At 36.8% G+C, this 19,549-nt stretch overlaps 1 protein-coding gene across 1 annotated transcript in view; it reads left to right on the forward strand.

The window, feature by feature from the left end:
- The first annotated feature begins 4,652 nt into the window (after positions 1–4,652).
- The window catches only part of LOC129767419 (ras-like GTP-binding protein Rho1), a 56,668-nt gene continuing 41,771 nt past the window's right edge, over positions 4,653–19,549 (forward strand). The window contains exon 1 of the mRNA XM_055768314.1: positions 4,653–5,340. Coding sequence (XP_055624289.1) covers positions 5,301–5,340 — 40 coding nt within the window. The 5' untranslated portion in view covers positions 4,653–5,300. The remainder of the gene's footprint in view (positions 5,341–19,549) is intronic.

Raw genomic sequence — 19,549 nt, forward strand, 5'->3', positions numbered from 1 at the left:
TGGTTTACGTTGTACGAACGATGTCTAGGGGTGCGATTCCACTGAGGCAATACTAAATAACATGTAGCATGATATTTGATAGTAACATGTAGCATGAAGTATTGTCATTGTTGTTATTTCCATGCGGTGTTAAAGTTATATTGATGTAATTATTAGATGTGGAATAATGGTGCTGGTACAACAAGTATATAATCGACTGTAGCTGAGTCTATGCCAATTGCGAAAAAGGCCACCGGAATAGCGTTCGAGATAAATTTTCAATGCATTGACATGGAACAAATTGCGACATACGATCAGCTAGGGTATTGTCCGCGAGGGCAAGAATGAATCATCATTCAATTTTCGTCAACTGATTCTACAATAAAAAATATTTCAGGGCGATCAAACCATTCTACTAAACAGTTATTTCTAAAATTTCACAGCATTATAAAATAATATGCGAAGTTATTAACAAGCGACTTATATAAAATAACAGCGTAGTTCTACGTCAACAATGCGTTTGTTTCTTGGACACAAGCTCCTATAATTTTTTAATTAAAATAACTAAGGAAAAAAATGAATTGCGCCTAAATTCCATTTAAGTTTATTTTATTTCAAGTTTTACTAGCTGTACCCTGCTGTACCAGCTTTGCTGTGGCCCATTGTTGTTTTACGGTAGAGAAATGAGTGCATAACAAAGCACATGTTTTATTTTATTTTCAAATACTTGTGAGTAAACTTTTTTTTTTGTTTTTCCATTATCAGCGAAGATATGCAGGCTATCTAGTTTGCCAGCACGGAAACTCGCAATGTACAGTTGACCAGGTGAGGAACAATCCGCATCTGAATATAAGCTACACAACTTCAAAGATTGATCTTGAGCTTTACTAATTGTGATTGCAAACACCAATCGAATAAAAATAAATGGATTTGAAATTATTTTCAAATACAACTATAGTTCAGGATTTTTTCAACAATTGCAATAAAATGTGTTGATATCACATAGAATACATAGATACAATAATGTTAATTTAAGTTCACAGCTTTATTTCAGAAGTGTACTTATTCCATCTGGATATCCACTAACATGTTCGCCAGTAATAATCCAATTAACCTGATTGATTCGCTTTCATTCTATTCAAATGAAATTCCACTAGAATTTTTTCACAGAGATATTCTCGATCTAATGAAAAATCATCCTCTCTTTTTGGATTATTAATATTAAATGACAACGATCGCACAGCAAATCGATGCACTGTTTTTAAATGTTCTATACAAGACTAAGTTATTGCTTTGACAAATGCATCATTTCATGACAGTTTCAGCTTTCCAAAACCCACTCAAAATTTTCAATGTTGCATTCTGGTTCTTTTTTTTCGTTGAGTGCAGATCTTCGCCCACTCAGGAATATGCAGATGCCGATTCATGTTCACTCTGAATTTCCGATTCACATTTAGTCTGTAGCGCAATACGAAACCATTTCCGCCATAGTGCAGAAAATTTTCAGAGGGTATTGAAAGCGTATCAAAATATTTTATTTTTTTCAAATCCTTATCGACCATTCTGCAATTCATGAACCTTTTGCGGTCGTATGTCTGCTCTCAGCCACCACAGCGAGGAATCATGCTAAATACTGTATCCAACCGCGTGCAATAATTTACACTACTTTGGTACGAAATTTAATGTCTAGTGAATTTAATCATGAATTAATACGCAGTTTCTATGGATAATAGATAACGGTACTCGGTGTAAACAAAAGATTATTAGCGTGGAGAGATAAGACCCAGCAAACATTAAATCGCATAACAAGCGTATATATTAGGCTGTCAAAAAAGTCCTGCGGTATTTTTTTTTAATTTTCATTTGTTCATAAAATTAGTTACAATCATCTGTTTTAAGTCAAATATGCGCCGTTTTGTTCGATGGCTTCTTCCCAACGAGATGCCAACTTCATAATACCCCTGTTATAGAAGCTCGCTTCCTTATTGGCAAAAAAACTCGGATAGCCAATTTTCACAGACCTCTTTTGTGGCTAACTTCTGACTACCTAGCTCGTTCGCCATGGACAAAAACAGGTGGTAGTCACTTGGTGCAAGGTCCGGACTATACGGCGGATGCAAAAGAACCTCCCATCAGAGCTCCCGGAGCTTCTGGCGCGTCACCAAAGAAGTGTGTGGCCTGGCGTTGTTCTGATGGAAGACAATGCGGCCTCTGTTTATCAAAGATGGCCTCTTCTTCATGAGTGCTACCTTCAAGCGATCCAGTTGTTGGCAGTACAGGTCCGAATTGAGCGTTTGGCCATAGGGAAGCAGCTCATAATAGATTATTCCCTGACAATCCTACCAAACACACAGCAGAACCTTCCTGGCCGTTAATGAGGGCTTGGCCACCGTCTGAGCCGCTTCAGCGGGCTTCGACCACGACCGTTTGCGCTTCACGTTGTCGTAAGTGACCCACTTTTCATCGCCAGTCACCATCTGCTTCAGAAACGGGTCGATTTTGTTCCGATTCAGCAGCGATTCACATGAGTCGATACGGTCAAAGATGTTTTTTTGCGTCAACGTGTGTGGCACCCATACATCGAGCTTCTTTGTGAATCCAAGCTTCTTCAAATGGTTAATAACGGTTTGATGACTTATCCACAGCTCTTGGCCGATGCTACGGCTGCTACTATGCCGGTCTTTCTCGGCTAATTCAGCGATTTTGTCGCAATTTTCGACGACAGGCCTTCCGGAGCGTGGCGCATCTTCGACGACCTCTACACCAGAACGAAAACGTTGAAATCATCTTTGTGCGGTGGAAATGGAAACTGTATCGGGTCCATAAACTGCACAAATTTTATTGGCAGCTTGAGATACATTTTTGCCTTTGTCATAGTAGTACTGTAAAATATGTCGGATTTTCTCTTTATTTTGCTCCATATTTGCGACACTATAACTCACGAACGACTTAACCCAACAAAACACTGTCAAGGATTATATTATAGCGCGCAAAAATACCTTTCCAACAAGCTATAGTATGACTCGATACAATGAATACAACTAGAACTACGCGCTTACAACGACACCTCGCGGAAATACCGCAGGACTTTTTTGACAGCCTAATATAACATCATATGCTCTAAAATTTGGTTGGCATATAATGCGCCTAACTGGCATATGCATGCAAAAGTGGAGGCCATATACATACATGGCAAATGCTTACCGAATTTTTTTGGATGAATATGCAACTTTGATCGGCTATAATAGCGATTATGTTGAAATTGAATTGCGATCTAATATGAATATACTCATAAATTGTCAAAGCACCAAATACGACTTTTGCCATACTCATATACGATTTATTACAGACATAGAACAAAACAAATGGCGCAAAATATTTTCGTGAAATGATTATAATAGCCTCACGAATCGCCATTTTTGTATAAGAGTATTTATGTTTGTAGAAATGATAATTGTTTGATTGACTTATGTTGGGAGTGGAATATGAATGTTTAAAATGGCACAGATTGATGTTTGGTGAAAACTGCTGCGGTGTGGATATGAACTCCGGTCGTCTGGATTATCATCCACCAGCTATCTCGCGCGGCTATCTGAAATTTAATTCAACAGCAGTTAAAACTTTCGAGTGTATCAGCATTTCATTGACATTTCAATATGATGTAATATCCCAGCAAACATTAAGTCGTATGAATAGCTATAATTGGAGGCGATATACATACAACCAAGACACATTTGTATGATATATGATGCAGATAACTAGCATACACACACAAAAGTGGAGGCGATATACGTATATGCCATATTTTGTACGCATATAAAGCCGTATATAACGATATGCGATGCTTTTTGGACTGATATGCGATTTGATACGACACCGTTACCACTCAATCCATCGATGACATGGAAAATCGTGTTCTAAATTGCGACTTAATTTGATAATGGTATATAAAATCAAGTTTTTACATTTCATGCGATTTCAAATATACACGATACATACTTTGATTGATATTATATGCGATTATGATTTATTCGGATTACTTGTAAGACTTGGCACGTGCAAAATTATACGATTTAATGTTTGCTGGGGAGGATCATAGGAAATTATGACGGCTAGTGGTGCATGGATCATTTTTCGCAAATGTAAATATTAAATCTTAGGAATTTGAAAATTCCAATACATTGAAAAACAGTAACTTTTCGAGAAAAGTAATACTTTATTCTTAATTTTAGTGAATAACAAAAATCAAACTTAGCAATTTGAAAGCCGAATACGAGATATCGGTTTAGTACTATTTCAGCATGAATAATAAGATTTTTTCGGAAAAATTATATTTCAACTCTGCGCACAAAAAATGAATATAATAAGGAAAATAGCACCAATTTATAAAAAAAAATATTGGTTCACCGATTGAATATCACTCTAGCTGGCAATTCTGCGTTCAGTAGTACCAACCATTACGAATTTGATAAAAGGTTTTTCTTACACTACTCACCGGTGAATGTTATCAAAGGCTTTTCCGTGATTAAATCTCTTGTTTATGAATTTTGAGTTCCGACGGATGAACACCCACTAATCTTCTTGTCATCTTGATATCTATGTGTGTGTTCGAACTGAATGAATACCCAAAGGCACCCTGGAGCTGAGTGTCATCGGTGCGCAGAGCAAAGTGAAAACAGTCCACGGTTGAACCCGACAGGGAGAGTTTGTATAATTTTGAACATCCGGGTGTAGACGATTCGCAAAGGTGCAGATTAGTTTTCTTTTGTATCAGTGGTTTGTTTTTTGTTTGGCATCCAGTAATTCATTAGGAAATTGGTGAACAGTTTGGAACGGAAGATTTTCCTTTTTCTAACCCTCGATTTCGCTGACCGCAGTGTGTGAAAGGGGAAGAGGAATAACGAGCAAAGTATTTTTAATCGAAGAGGCGTTGTCGCTTTAAGTGTGTGCGTTCTGCCGTGGCAAACTTTGTGTACGTCGTTTGCTTCTGTGCTCCATTGTTTCTCGCTTTCTTCAATTCGTTTGCCACGCACCTGTGTCTGATAATCTGCAGTGCGTGCGTGCGAGTGCTTGTAATCAATTGGTGCAACAAAAATAATTGTATCATCGACACGAGCCAGAAAATAAGAGGAAAGAGGTATCTTCGCTTCGAGACCTACCTAAAAACATCCAACACCTCGAAACAGTTTATCTCGTTTTACTTTTTTTATCTCGCTATCTCGTGTGTTCGTATTACCACCGAAAAGTAACTCAAAAAAATTACAAATTCAACATTTCTAAGGTGTCCTGCTCTTGCATGTGTGGTGTACGGCAATAAAGTAATGTGGTGTTTTTCATGCGTCTCTGCCCCAACTAATTCAGGTATTTTTCTATTTTCCATCTCGCTCCAACTGATTGTGTTTTTCCTTTCTGTAGCCTCATATGTGTGTAGATATTGCGTGTGCGCGCGCTGTGTATGTCACTTTTATTTGATCTACGCTTACTATGAGATAGTAAACCTGCGGTATGCTTGTAGTTTTGTTTTGCTATAATTGTAAGATATGCGGGGTGGAAGGAAAAAAAACTAATTGTATCCCAGAAACGTCAGCGTTGTCTGCGCGCGTTCACTTTTTTCTTCGGTTAGAGCAGTTTTGTTTACACTATTTTCTTCGCATTAGTTCTTTTCTGACGTGTCTGTTGTTGGATATGTAGGATATTCTGTCAATCCTGAATATTTTACTGTTCGATTGTACCACTGTTAATGTTTGTTGGAATAAACGTTTTGAATGAATGAATGAACTTTTAATAATTCCCACGTGTTCTATTGCACATCTAGAATATTAAATATTGAATTTTTTTGTTCGGTAGACGGAATAACCACCGGAAAATAAGTCATTTTTAAGTGAATCATATGGTTAAGCCAAACCGAATTTCAAAACATGTTTCAGGCAAAAATGTAACATAACAACACTTTGAAAAACGCGTGTTAAAGAAATCATTTCTATGAAAATGCTTTATTTTGACATCATTCACATATATCGATACAGTCTATAAATTATAATGCTAAGCATTTGAAAAAAGTGGCTTTCGAAACCAGTGATAAAATGTTTGCGTTGGCAAATTCCGTAAAAAACAAGCATTGTTAATTTTTCAGTTTCTGTAGTTGTTTTAACTATGTTGTTTGCTGTTTTCATGTTAAGTGCTAGAAAGAGTAAGAATCTACTATAAACGGATGAACAAATGATCTTTTATGCAGAAATCTTCATTAAAATTAGTATTTAAATAGTGTTCGGAATTGAACATATTTTAAGTTTTTTACCATGCATACGTATTTGTACATCAATGTTATTGTAGTAAGAGAAATAACTCTGTTGCATCCAAAAATCAAACTAATTTCCCGAAATAGTACCATTTTGAGGAAAGGAACACTGTTTAATGGCCAACGTTAAACTTCGTTTTACGTCCTTTCCTCAAAATGGTACTATTTCGGGAAATTAGTTTGATTTTTGGATGCAACAGAGTTATTTCTCTTACTACAATAAAATTGATGTACAAATACGTATGCATGGTAAAAAACTTAAAATATGTTCAATTCCGAACACTATTTAAATACTAATTTTAATGAAGATTTCTGCATAAAAGATCATTTGTGTTTGGAATTTGAGACAAAATGTTATATTCTGATTAAACAGGAAAAGAATGAAGATCACTAAAGAGTAGGCTGACCAAACGCACCGTTTTGAACGGGACAGTACTGTTTTTTCGACCATTTTTGATTGTCCCGTCTTTTTATCAATCTGTACCGTATTTTGAGTATAACAAATATATATTTTTATAATTACTATTAATATTTTTCTTTCAAATGCACTGATTGAAATTTGGATTTTAACTTTGCTCAAAGTGTTCGCAGGGAAAGAGTTTCTCTGCCAGTTATGGTTTAATGTAGAATAATTGAAATGTTTTTGCAACTTCGTCGGTGAACATTATGAAAAATAGCTTGAGTATGATTACTAGGATTGACCGATCTTCAGAAAAAGATTGATGTTGAGGAATCGATTTTCTAAACGGCGTAAGGATCGATTCGCTGATAAAATCGGTTTCAAAGAATCGATCTTTGAAAAATCAAATGCTTTTTTCAATTTATTTTATCTTTTTTTAAAAATGATGATGGTCCCACCTCATTTCCCTACAAAAGTTTGAGCAGGACGAGTTATCTTATTGATACTAATTGAGTTACTGTATTTCTTTATTACATCATACTAACCAGTGAGCACATCAAATTGAAAAGAAAACGGACTGGTTATCCCGCAGACATAGATTACTAATCGAAAGAACAATTCAAGCCTTTATCTAAAGTATTCATTCCATGGCATGTCGAGAGAATTTCCGACCCGGGAAGACTCTAGACCGATCGGGAATTGAACCCAATGCCTATGTCAGTATTAGCCATGAATTTACAAGGGAAATCCCGCTTTATCAGATCCCCGGCCACGGCCTGCAATTGCGATCGTTTCCGAGTTCTAGTAGCTGAGCAAACCCAAGCCTAATTCTAGCCGATACTTCAGGCCCATTACTTCACATATCCCAAGGCATGTCAAGAAAATTTCCAACCCGAAAAAATCCTTGACCGATCAGGAATTGAACCCAATACCTATGTTAGCATTAGCCTTGAATTTACAAAGGAATTCCCGCTTCACTGGATACCCGACAACGGTCTGTTAATCGTTTTCGAGGCCAGACAGCAGAGCAAACCTAAGCCTAATTCCAGCCGATACTTAAGGCCCTACATTCAACTTGGGGTATAAACGTGTCAACCTGAATATGCAATGAGATCCGCCACAACACAGAAAAGTCTTGATATAATTATCTGTTGAGAAGATGAATTTACAAGTATTCCGATTGAGCTATCCCTAGCTTACCTCAGGTTTCTACATTAAACCCCTTGGAATGACTTTGTTTTATTCGATCAAAAATTCTTTTGCTTTTGTTCAATCTCACGTTTCTCTATGTTTGCCAACGCGCGCGGGCTCAAACTATTGCAGACTTCACAATTATTTTTGACGTAGAACTACGTCTTTCATTAAGGGTGCCAAATCAGAAAACAGGTCACGTTTTTATGAAATAAAGTTAACGTTAATAACTATTTTTGCCGCGAACGGATTTTGGCGATTTACATACTAAACGAATCGGAAATTCCGTAAGATTTGTTTAATATGCTATACGTTAGAACCTCCTGGTTTGTAAATGGTTAAAATTCATGAAAACTTTAAGCGTTTTCATTTTCCCATACATTTGTTCTGTTCATTTGTGTGCTTTCCCGAACAGAGCTTTCAATAACGAGCAACTTATCGACGACCAACGGAGGGGAAATCGTAGGATTTCAAGTCTCCGTGAACAAAGGAAAAGTAAAAGAATGAAGGGGAATACTTGCCTAGAGTATAAACAGTGGTCACTTTGCTTTCGCTGCGCTTCGATCTAAGATTGGACCCCACCAGTGGTAATCCAACTTGGATATCGTCGTTTGGTTTTTCTGTTCGTTTTTCGCGTTATTCGTATTGTGTGCTTTTCTTTCCGCGTCATAAATTGGACGCTTCGCGTAGTGTGTGATGAGCAAGAAGGAAAGGAAGGCAGGCTTGAGCCCTGCAAAAAATGAACGCATTGCCATGGGCAATAAAATTTCGATTTGCGTCATCTAATGATGCACGCGATGTTGGTGCAGTGGAAAGCGTTCGCACTGAACCGAGCCTTCGCGAGTGTGACACCGCATCGAACAACATCGAAAATGTAAACGCATTACCCAGGCAGCAACCAAAATCAAGCTTCCCCCGCTGGTGGTGAAGGCGGTCGCTCTTGACAAACTCATCAGCGAATTCGCATCGATGGGTGTTACAGCAGAGTACAAGCTGTGTGGCATAATTCAGTCTTTTTCAAAGCAGTTAACATTGTTTGTTTTCATCAATGCATTAAACTGACGTTATGGCGAATCAGGCGTAAAGGTTGTGCGCCAAAAAATTATTTGGGGAAAACCAAACATATTGAATGTCTTACTGGAATGTTATAAGTTATTTGGGTTCGCGTGCCAGTCGCAAAACTGCCTTCAACTAGGATTTTATTTGCGCTAATGTTGATCATAATGAAGCATTGCTACTGTTTTCGAGGTTGTTATTAACAAAAAGAGTTTATTTCGCTTGTTTAGTCACAAAGAAAGTAGATGTCGTTCTGGAATTTTGTATGTGATTAGATTTCACTTGCCAGTGGCAAAACTTCCTCCACTAAGGGTGACAGCTGCGCTTCTCTCGAGCATAAGAAAGTAATGCAACTTTTTTCGAGACCTGTAATATTAACAGAAGCGTTTCTTTTGAGAATAGCGCAAAATTATAAGAAGGGTTTATATTCCTAGTAGTTTCAAGCCACCAATGTATGGCTCTGTATGCATGCTATGGCGAACGCTTGTTTGGCGCTTGATTTGCGTTGTACGAACGATGCCTAGAGGTACGATTCCTTTGAGACAATACTATTTCAGAGATTATTTTACTAAGCAGTTGTTTCTAAAATTTCACAGCATTATAGAATAATATCCGAAGGTATAAAAAAGCGACTTATATAAAATAACAGCGTAGTTCTACGTCAACAATGCGGGCGTATCTTGGACACAACCTCCTATAATTTTTTTAAATTTAACTGAATAACTAAGATAAATATAAAAGCAAAAAATACCATCATCACCATAGTCTTGACATGAAAAACACACGGACACACATACACACAAAAGACAATAATTTCTTCGTTTTATGAAATAATGTAACTATCGTCCATTATTCAAACATGGAATAAACATTTCACATTTCTATTCAAACATCAAAAGTATTTTATTTTGATTCTCAGCATGAAGGTCACAAAAAAGACTAGAAAGCCTACAGAAATTGTACTACCTATGGCATTCATCTTGCATGGAATAATTTAATTAATTAAATGAATTATAAATTGATATTAGAAATTCAACAACTATTTGTCCAGAACTCCGCTGACAATATTCCCATATAATCCAACCGTACCATACGTCTGGCATTTAGTCGAAATCTTAGTAGAAAAGAATGTTTCTGTTGGATCTGATGTCACCATCCAAATTCATCACAATTTCCACTGTCAGCCTAGTGGATATGATGGTGTAAATATAACTTGTGACCACATGTTCTGAAATGATCAACATTACAAAACTGCTTCTCCTAAATTTACGGTCACTAATTTGACAACCTTAACTGGGGGATCCAATGTTTATGAAATTTGTCAGGTGCTTTTTAGTGATATTTAATTCAATGTTTACGGAAAATCAAATCCACGTTCAAAACGATCGGAAAAATTGGAAAGAAAAGATCAATTTTCGCGATTTTTAGGAGTACAATGAATCGATCCGAAAAATCGGATATTGGAGAGGAAAAGAAAGATCTTCTAAAGTGCGATCCAAGATCGCCCAATCCTAATGGTAACGCACTATTCCTTTATTTTTGCACTTTCTATCGAGAGGATTATCAGTATTTTTTACAGATTACCTTCCTCTTTCACAAGAAGAGTGTTTTGTTTTAATACGCGATTGATTTGGAACCCCGGGTCTCAAACTACAGTTACTTTTTACCACAGATCGTTAGTATCCTTTCGAATGTTAAAATTCTTTAACATAAAAGGGAAGAAATGTTTTTGACTAGTGACGTACAAAATTAAAATTCTAGCTGATTCAGGTGAAATACAGGAGGTAAAATTTCATGAAACTGTTCCAAAGTAGCATTAGTAAATATCTTCTTGTTCAGATGGATGAAAACATGTTGTTTAATAAGTGGACAATGATAATCCCTTTATTATATTTAATGAATGCAATGTGACGAATTTCATGATAATTTACAAAAATCTTAATCTCTTTCGTAAATTCACTCCATCATCCTAATATATTTTTCTTGTGAATAACAAAGCAGTTATATCCAAGAATGTTTGATTGTTTGTTTTTTTTTCTCGGTTTCATTCCCTCAATAAAATTCTTTAAAAAATATTGTGTTTGCAACCTAATTCATTCCGTTTCCACAAGATGACTCAAAGTGACAGATGATTTCTGCTGAATCGTGAAGTGTCGACATCTGTCAACCAATGTCAATCAATCTTTAATGCGTTGAAAATGTCGAGGTTCGTTGCAGGTAAGCACCATTTGCGGGGAGTTTTGATTTCATGTTTCTCTTTGAAGAAAAGAGCATGTAAGGTGACTGAAACATCGGATAGATTTTGTACTGAATAGTTCGGACGATTTAAAAGTGATGATTTTAGTGTTAAAGACAAGAAGTGTCCGGGTTCGTGGATCCGTTTAAAGCGAGCCTTTGCACAAAAATATACAGATTATGCGACCAGACACTAGTCGATAATATTCCATCATGACAACGCTCGGTCTCATGTTGCCCGTAGAGTTAATACCTATTTGGAAAATAGCGGATGGATCAACCGCTTTACCGCATTTGTTTCAATGGATGCAGAACACATTAAGTGGAATACGCTTTACTTTAGAACAGGTATCAAAAATTGGGTGGATTCGATCTTTGCTTTAAAAGAATAACGCTTCTTTCGCGACGGAATTCGCAAAAAATAAAATATGGGGAAAAGAAGTGGCTAGCGATGGTCAATGCTTTGAATAATGTTTTAATTAATTCTATTATTCAAATAAAAAAATGGTGGGTTATATATATGATATAACCGCAAGGTTCACGTGGGACTACCGTTGGCTTAGTAAACATTTGATTGCATTGATTAAATTATTAATTGAATGAAACAATTTTCGAATTCAATTGAATTCAACACATTTATGGGTACAGTCCATGTTATGGAAACACATTTCGGTGTGAACAAAAATACATTTTCGACTTACATGTATTTGCAATGTCGATTTACCCAGGATGCCTGATTTCGACAACTGTGTTCGGGAAACCGTAAATCGGGCCAATCAAAAAGTGACAGTTAGGACGTTTAGATAACGCATGACATTTTACATAAAAATTTGAAAATCGAAAAAAAATTTCGATGCTAAATGACTTAAAAATACATAAAACGTCGAGATCTGTGGTCATCTCGAAAACAAATTTTTGACCGAAAATCGACCTTCTGGAACATGTAGATTTTGAATATGATAAAAAGCTAGAAAGCTTAGAAGCTTCTATTCCAACAATATCTTATATATAAAATTCTCGTGTCACGATGTTCGTGGTCAAACTCCTCCGAAACGGCTCGATAGATTTTAATAATATACTCAAAAAATTTGGTAGGCATGAGAATAGGTCGTAAACTATATATGATACCGCTAGGATACCTATTACTTTATATTTGATACCGATTAGGGTGGTCCAATGCAAATAAAATCTGAATAACTTTGTTTTCGTATTTTTTTGCATGAATTTGACTTGAAAAAAAACTTATAACCATATATAACCAATTTTACCCTCATCTCCTTTTTTTATCGCGATATATGTATTTTTATATAAACGATACCAAGTAATTGATTCGTCGTTCGTTTTTTAAACAGGACGAATTTATTTAAGTTGTTTAATGCCAGATGACACTTCGTTCTCTTCATCGAATTTCACCCTACACATACGCAAGTAACCTCAATTCGACTAAAACTAGGAATATCGCCGGCGAGCTGGAAGCCTTTTTGGATGAGCACGATGAATTATTGAAATTGTTCTAATCACACCCATGCTCGGAATGCAAAATAACAGTCACGCTATTGTCGTCAATCCTGATAAAAAACCGATTGAAGAGCACGTGTGTAGATCCAATACGCCACAGTTACTTTAATTATTAGGAACATTATTACTCATTTTGAATTAATATTTTAATATTATGTGGTTGGAGGAGACGAAACAAACAAAAGAATGCCCTCGATGGATTCTCATGTGTGTCGTTTGATGAATTGGCGCAGTCAGGACAACGTCATTCTAGGATGTCTTGAGCTGTGTCAATAATCCATGGTCAACATATTCGCAAAGGTAGAGAGCGAACGACTGCGATTCCTATGAGACAATCATCAGAAGCGATTCGAGTAATGATAGCGAGACGCTATCATGAGTAACACCTACACAGCCTTTGTTCAAACGACAGCACGTGTGTTCAAACAAAAGAAATGCAGTCTTTAATGGGCTCTATTACAAAATTACACGTATTTCGTCCAACATGTTGCTGGATGTATACAAGATTTATAGAAGAATTGTTAAGTTCGGACTGTTTTCTAAGTATTTAAACAACATCGAGTAATGATTTTCATCCAAATTTAAGCAATTTAAAACTATTTTCGTGTCTGCAAATCTGATACAGATTAAATTGCGAATTCATCAGATTTCTGAATACAAATGATCAGATTTCTGAATACAAAAGACGAATCCTGAGATCCGATCGATCCGGTCCAATTCTCTGTACATCATAGATCTCATCTCCATCTTCACATCACACTCAGGTTCGGGAAGTTTCCACGATCCAATGCAATACACGGTCAAATCTTCACGTATCTGCTCGATATCCACGTGGAATCTATCCTTCATCGATCATAATCAATTAATTTTATAGATCGTTGAAACATTTGAACACACATGTATGTATATGTATTGCAATACATTATTCATTTTTTTTTCAACAGTCAAAATATTCACTAGAAGTAATTCATATGGCAGAACAACGTTTGCCGAGTCAGCTAGTTTTAACATATTGAGCAAGTCCATGCAAAATCAACCGAAAAAACAGCAAATTTAGATGTAACGCCCTTCGATTTTTTTAACACTTGGTACATGTGATGGAAGCTACCAAAAATCACAATTTTCATTCTCATCTGACCAATTAAAATTAAGACTGATTTTTTGAAAGGCATAATCAGCATCATTGATCTTTCGTTCAAATAATAGCAACTCAAAATTCAGATTTCCTATTGAAATATGATGTCTGATAAAGTTATTGGAAAATCAATTAACCGTTTAGAAGAAATAACTATTTAAATGCACTGTTACAAAATCTTACTCAGAAATTGAATGATTTTAATATTAAAAACTTTCATATAGAGGTTTTAGGGATCGATAAACGTTTCCATGGTGGCTCGACACTCCCCCGTATCATACAAATGAAACACAAATTTCTACATAGCCAGAGAACTAAAAAAGCAAATCGAGTCAAATTTGGGATGTAAGAGTGTTTGGGTACAAGGAATGTTTCTATGGCACCCCTCCCTCCTCTGGAATGGAGAGGGGGTCCCGTAAAAATAGTACACATATTCCAATCAAACATGACAATTGAAAAATGGGAAAATTCGAAAAATTCAATCCGCATATGTTCTACAATTACATAGTGACAAGCGTTGTTTGTCAATTTGATGCTTGCGATAACGAAATAGATCTTTGTTCGAAAGTCGAAATTGATTTTAATGCGATAAAACGCACTCCTAGATCTTCTTCAATCTATAGAAATGAAAATAAGTCACCGAATGTGTTGGTAATAGCAAAATCGAGAAAAGAATTGTCCGATTTAGGGCTGTCTTTATTTTATCATATTTTCTGTATCAAACATTTATGCCATGTTACTGAGAAACATGCAAGTGGTTGAATAATCTTGAACATGAATTGACGACGTGAATGACGAGTTTTGGTACAAGTACTAGGAATTTTATGGTAAAAGGTAATTTTAAAGGGTAGATTAGAAGATCAATCAATGAACAGTTCTGCTATTGGACTCATGAACGTGCTTAGTAAGAAAACGTGAATGTGGTAACGAAAAATAAGTTTTGGGTGGGACGAAGTTTGCCAGGTCAGATAATATAACATAAAGACAACAAGGTGATACAATTGGACATGGTGGACGTAGGACTATCGCTGGGATGGTGATCATTTGTTCGAAGTTGCATCTGAATCAATTCTCACTGATATTCTGCTCTTGTTTTAAAGCGGCTTTAACCCGAAGGTCATTCGTCTTTTAATTCCCAATGAATGAACAAACGAATATTTTGAAAGAACGCTGAAGGTTTCCTTGTTAGCGTATGAGTGGATTAGCATCAATATAGAATCTTTTTATACAGGAACTAGCTGACCCGGCAAACTTCGTCCCGCCCAAAATTTGTGTTTTGTTATCAATACAGCCCCCTCAGATTTGTGTTTTGTTATCAATACACCCCCCTCAGAAAGGTGGAAGGATTGTTGAACCACCTTAGAAATATTTCTTGCCCCCTAAAACCTCCACATGCCAAATTTGGTTTAGTTTGCTTGATTAGTTCTTGAATTATGCAGAAATATATGCTTTAGTTGTATGGCAGTCCTCCCCAGAGAGAAGGGATGAGTGTCTATTCACCATGGAACCGTTTCGTTGCATTTGCAGCCCCACCTAAGAGAGGGGGAGGAGTATCTAACCACCTTCACATGCAAAATTTGTTCCATTAGCTTGATTAATTCTCGAGTAATGCAAAAATTTTAGTTTCATTTGTATGGCAGATATCCGGCAGTCGGTTATTCGGCTCCCTATTTGCGAATAGGAAACTGGGATAAACTGCATGTGTGCATGAAGCAAATGAAGAAATACATTTTAGAGACAAATTAACACATTTTTACATAAAAATAAGGAACGATGATTAAATTCTCCGTTTAGAATGAATATCCTTTGATAGAGAATCAAGGATATTCTATTACAATGTAAAGTTTGTTGTGGATACTTCACAATAATTTTAATACTAGTCGAGTAAGAGAGTAAGTACTACCAATTTAAATAAACAAGGAACATCAATCAATTATTTTCATTCAAGATTCAAGACTTAAAAAACTTAGAACTGTCTTCAGGGATGATAATCTGAGAGAAAGCACACACACTCACTAATTAGACGACACAACAGTGGTGAATTATGCTTCTTTAGGTATTTGAAGAAATAACAAAAAATACAAGCTTCTATAAGCTTCTCCTATATATCCGAGGTAATTTCACATGTTGCTGCATAAAATAATATTCGGATGAGGATGAGACTTACACCGAACTCACCTTACATGAGAGCATCTTTAAACGCTGGACTGGGAAGTTATTTCAAATACTTATGAGAAGATTCAAATTACCAAATATCGGGCCCGAGGTTCAAGTCAGACTATTTTGGAATACTTGAAACGGTATCAGCCCAACATAAAATCTTATTAGCGTAGGGAGACCGCGGGTAATACGGACAGGGGGGTGTTAATATGGACAGGTTGTTGATTTGTATAGTTACATTTTGATTTTCAGATTGCTGTTAAGGAGAACACCTCCTACATGTTATTTTATAATATTTAAGCCACCCAATGGCAATGAATACTGATCAAAAGTGGATGTAATTTTAGCTGCTTCGATATTAAGCATGTTGAGTGGTTTAATATCAAAATCCAATTCGCTGATGGTTATATTTCGATTTGTGAGCTAACAGAGAAGCATTATTAAGTATGTACGAAAAAGTAAACTCATTTTTGAGTGGAAAATTATTGAAATAATTGTACTGGTGGGGTAAAACGGTTAGTTGCCAGTGGGAGTGAGATAGACTGTGAAAAGTCTGTTTAATCTATTCCTATGAAATGCCCTGCCTCTATAAACGGAAATCAATTTAACGGACATTCGTGATGAGTTCAGACCTTGGTTGAATAAAATTATTCCTCTCGCGATCGATAAACCTCTACGTTTCATATATTACAAACCTGTCCATATTCTCCCTCACTATATGTAATAACCCGCATCGAAAAAAATGTTGTACTTTTCAGTCTGTTTTAATTTCTGTAAAAAAGTATAGGAGGTTGTGTTCAAGAGACGACCGCATTTTTGACGTAGAACTACTATACTACTACTGTAGTTTAATTCAAGTCGCTTGTTTATAACTATAACATATTATTTTATAATGCTACGAAAATTTTGAAATAATCATTCTACCAGTTTAGTCGCCCTGAAATGTGTTTTTATTGTAGAATAATTTGACGATAATTGTTTGATGATTCATTCTTGTGCTCCCAGAACAATACATGCTCGAGATAAGCGCAGCTGTCATCCTTAGTGGAGAAAGTTTTGCTACTGGCAAGCGAAACCAAATACATAATTTCAGAACGACATTCACTTTCTTGGTGACTAAATAAACGAAATAAACTCTACTCTATCTATCTCAGCAACCTCGAAAAGAGTAGCACTGCTTTATTATGATCAAGACTAGCGCAAATGCAATCCTAGCAGAAAGCAGTTATGCGACTGGCACGCGAGCCCAAATAAATTAATAACTTAATATAACTTATTGCATAACATGGTATTCTCCAAATAATTTTTTTGGTGCACAAGCTTAACACCTGCTTTACCATAGCGTCAGTTTAATGCATTGATGACACAAAACAAACAATGTTAACTGCTTGGAAAAAGGCTGAATATTTGCCTCAGCAGAGATTCATTACCAATACCCTAGCGTAAATATTTTCCTCCCGCTATTTTCCCTCCTTATTTATATTTATCATTACGACTGCATAATTTGCAACACCAAACAATCGTCAATCATAGGCGATTGTAGCATCGTTACAGGGCCAATGCACACGGGAGCAGATACAAATGGAGTTTCCGCGTAGCGAAGATGCACTATTTTAACGTACGGGTTATGAAGCACGCACGTACGCATACAAATATCCATATATCGATGGCTTGAAGCAACTAAATATACACACACTTATCTCCGTTTGGCGCTCTTAACAGAAGCCCTGTCTGTTAATATTGCCAGTCTAGATTAGCTTAGCTGTCATTCTTTGTGGAGAAAGCTTTCCTACCGTGATGCGAAACCAAATCACTGACAAAATTCCAGAAAATTTACCTAGATAGCCTAGCTTGATGATTCCCCACACAACCTTAATGGAATGGCGTCAGTTTGATGCAATGATTGCAATGCCAGAGACATCAGCGAGTGAGTAATTTGGTCGCGTCCACGGCTCAATCCAAAACGAAGACATGTGATGACGCAAAACAAGGAAGAGCAAGTGGTATTCATTGCTTTGAATACAGGACGATACTGAAAGTTTGCCTTCCTTCCTTGCTTGAGACTTTAAACTTCTTCAGTTCATTCGTCTGTAACCTTCAAAAAGGCCATTGGAAAACTTTACTTTATCCATGATTTTACTCCTCCACCCCCATTGCCTTGAGAAAGGCATTCGATCCCTCGCCGTCCAGCTCGCCCAGCAACGATGTTGTTCAGTCGGTTTCCTCACGAAGAATGACTGCTTGCCTCAGCGAGATCCACTGTTTATACTTTAGGCAAATATCCCCTTTTCGTTCTTCTTCTTTTCCTTTGTTCACGGAGACTTTAGATCTTACGATTTCCCCTTCGTTGCTCGTCGATAAGTTGCTCGTTATAGGCAGCTCTGTTTGGGAAAGCACACAAATGGACAGAACAAATGTATGAGGAAATGGGAATGCTTCCAATTTTCATCAATTTGAACCATATACCGACTATGGGATTGTAATGTATAGCATAACAAACAAATCTTGGGAAATTGGCACCCTTAATGAAAGATGTAGTTCTACGTCAAACAATGAAAAACACTTTTTTGCAAAATATTTGGCCTATTAGGTAGAAAAACAGTATATTGAATTGCAAGAAACTGCATCAAAGTTTTGGAAAACATGAGTTTCCAAAGATATAATTGAAGTTCTTCTTAACATGTCCGTTTTACCACCACCTCCCCTATATAAAATAACTTGCGGTGAACCTGCGAATAAATACTCTGAAAGATTTTAGCATTTTAGTATTCAAACCTTATTTTCAATTAGCTGCTGTTTTGTTGTGATTTATCTTGTGTTATTGTGTGAGAAGTTATTGTTTTTTTTCTACTATCTGATATCCGGCCGGATAGCAAATATTGGCCGGATAGGCCGGGTACCAGATAGTTACCGGATATCCGTTTCATCGCTAATTTGAATTTTGCGATTAACAACACATTTCGCCTTTCTTTTTTATTTAAAGGGTGTGTCACATCACATTACATCACGGAAAAAACGCTGTAGAAATTCGCCCAGTAGACCGATCCTTTTGAAAATTTGAGACAGTAAAATAAAAACTATTAAACAACTTTTGGCATTTTCTTTTTATTCATACTTCGAGCCCAAGCCCGTATGCTCGTACCCTCCTCTTTACCCCGTCCATAAGGTTCTGTACAACGTCAGGTTGTAGTTTTTTTTGAACAGAAATCCATTTTCTCTTGAAGTCCGCCTCCGATTTGACAACTTTTGGGTTCTTCCGGAGGGCCTGCTTCATAATCGCCCAATATTTCTCTATTGGGCGAACCTCCGGCCTGTTGGGCGGGTTCATTTCCTTTGGCACGAAGGTGATCCCGTTGGCTTCGTACCACTCCAACACGTCCTTTGAATAGTGACACGAAGCGAGATCCGGCCAGAAGATGGTCGGGCCCTCGTGCTGCTTCAATAGTGGTAGTAAGCGCTTCTGTAGGCACTCCTTAAGGTAAACCTGCCCGTTTACCGTGCCGGTCATCACGAAGGGGGCGCTCCGCTTTCCGCAAGAGCAGATCGCTTGCCACACCATGTACTTTTTGGCAAACTT

The sequence above is a fragment of the Toxorhynchites rutilus genome, chromosome 2 (genome assembly GCF_029784135.1).
Source record: "Toxorhynchites rutilus septentrionalis strain SRP chromosome 2, ASM2978413v1, whole genome shotgun sequence".
Taxonomy (NCBI): Eukaryota; Metazoa; Arthropoda; class Insecta; order Diptera; family Culicidae; genus Toxorhynchites; species Toxorhynchites rutilus.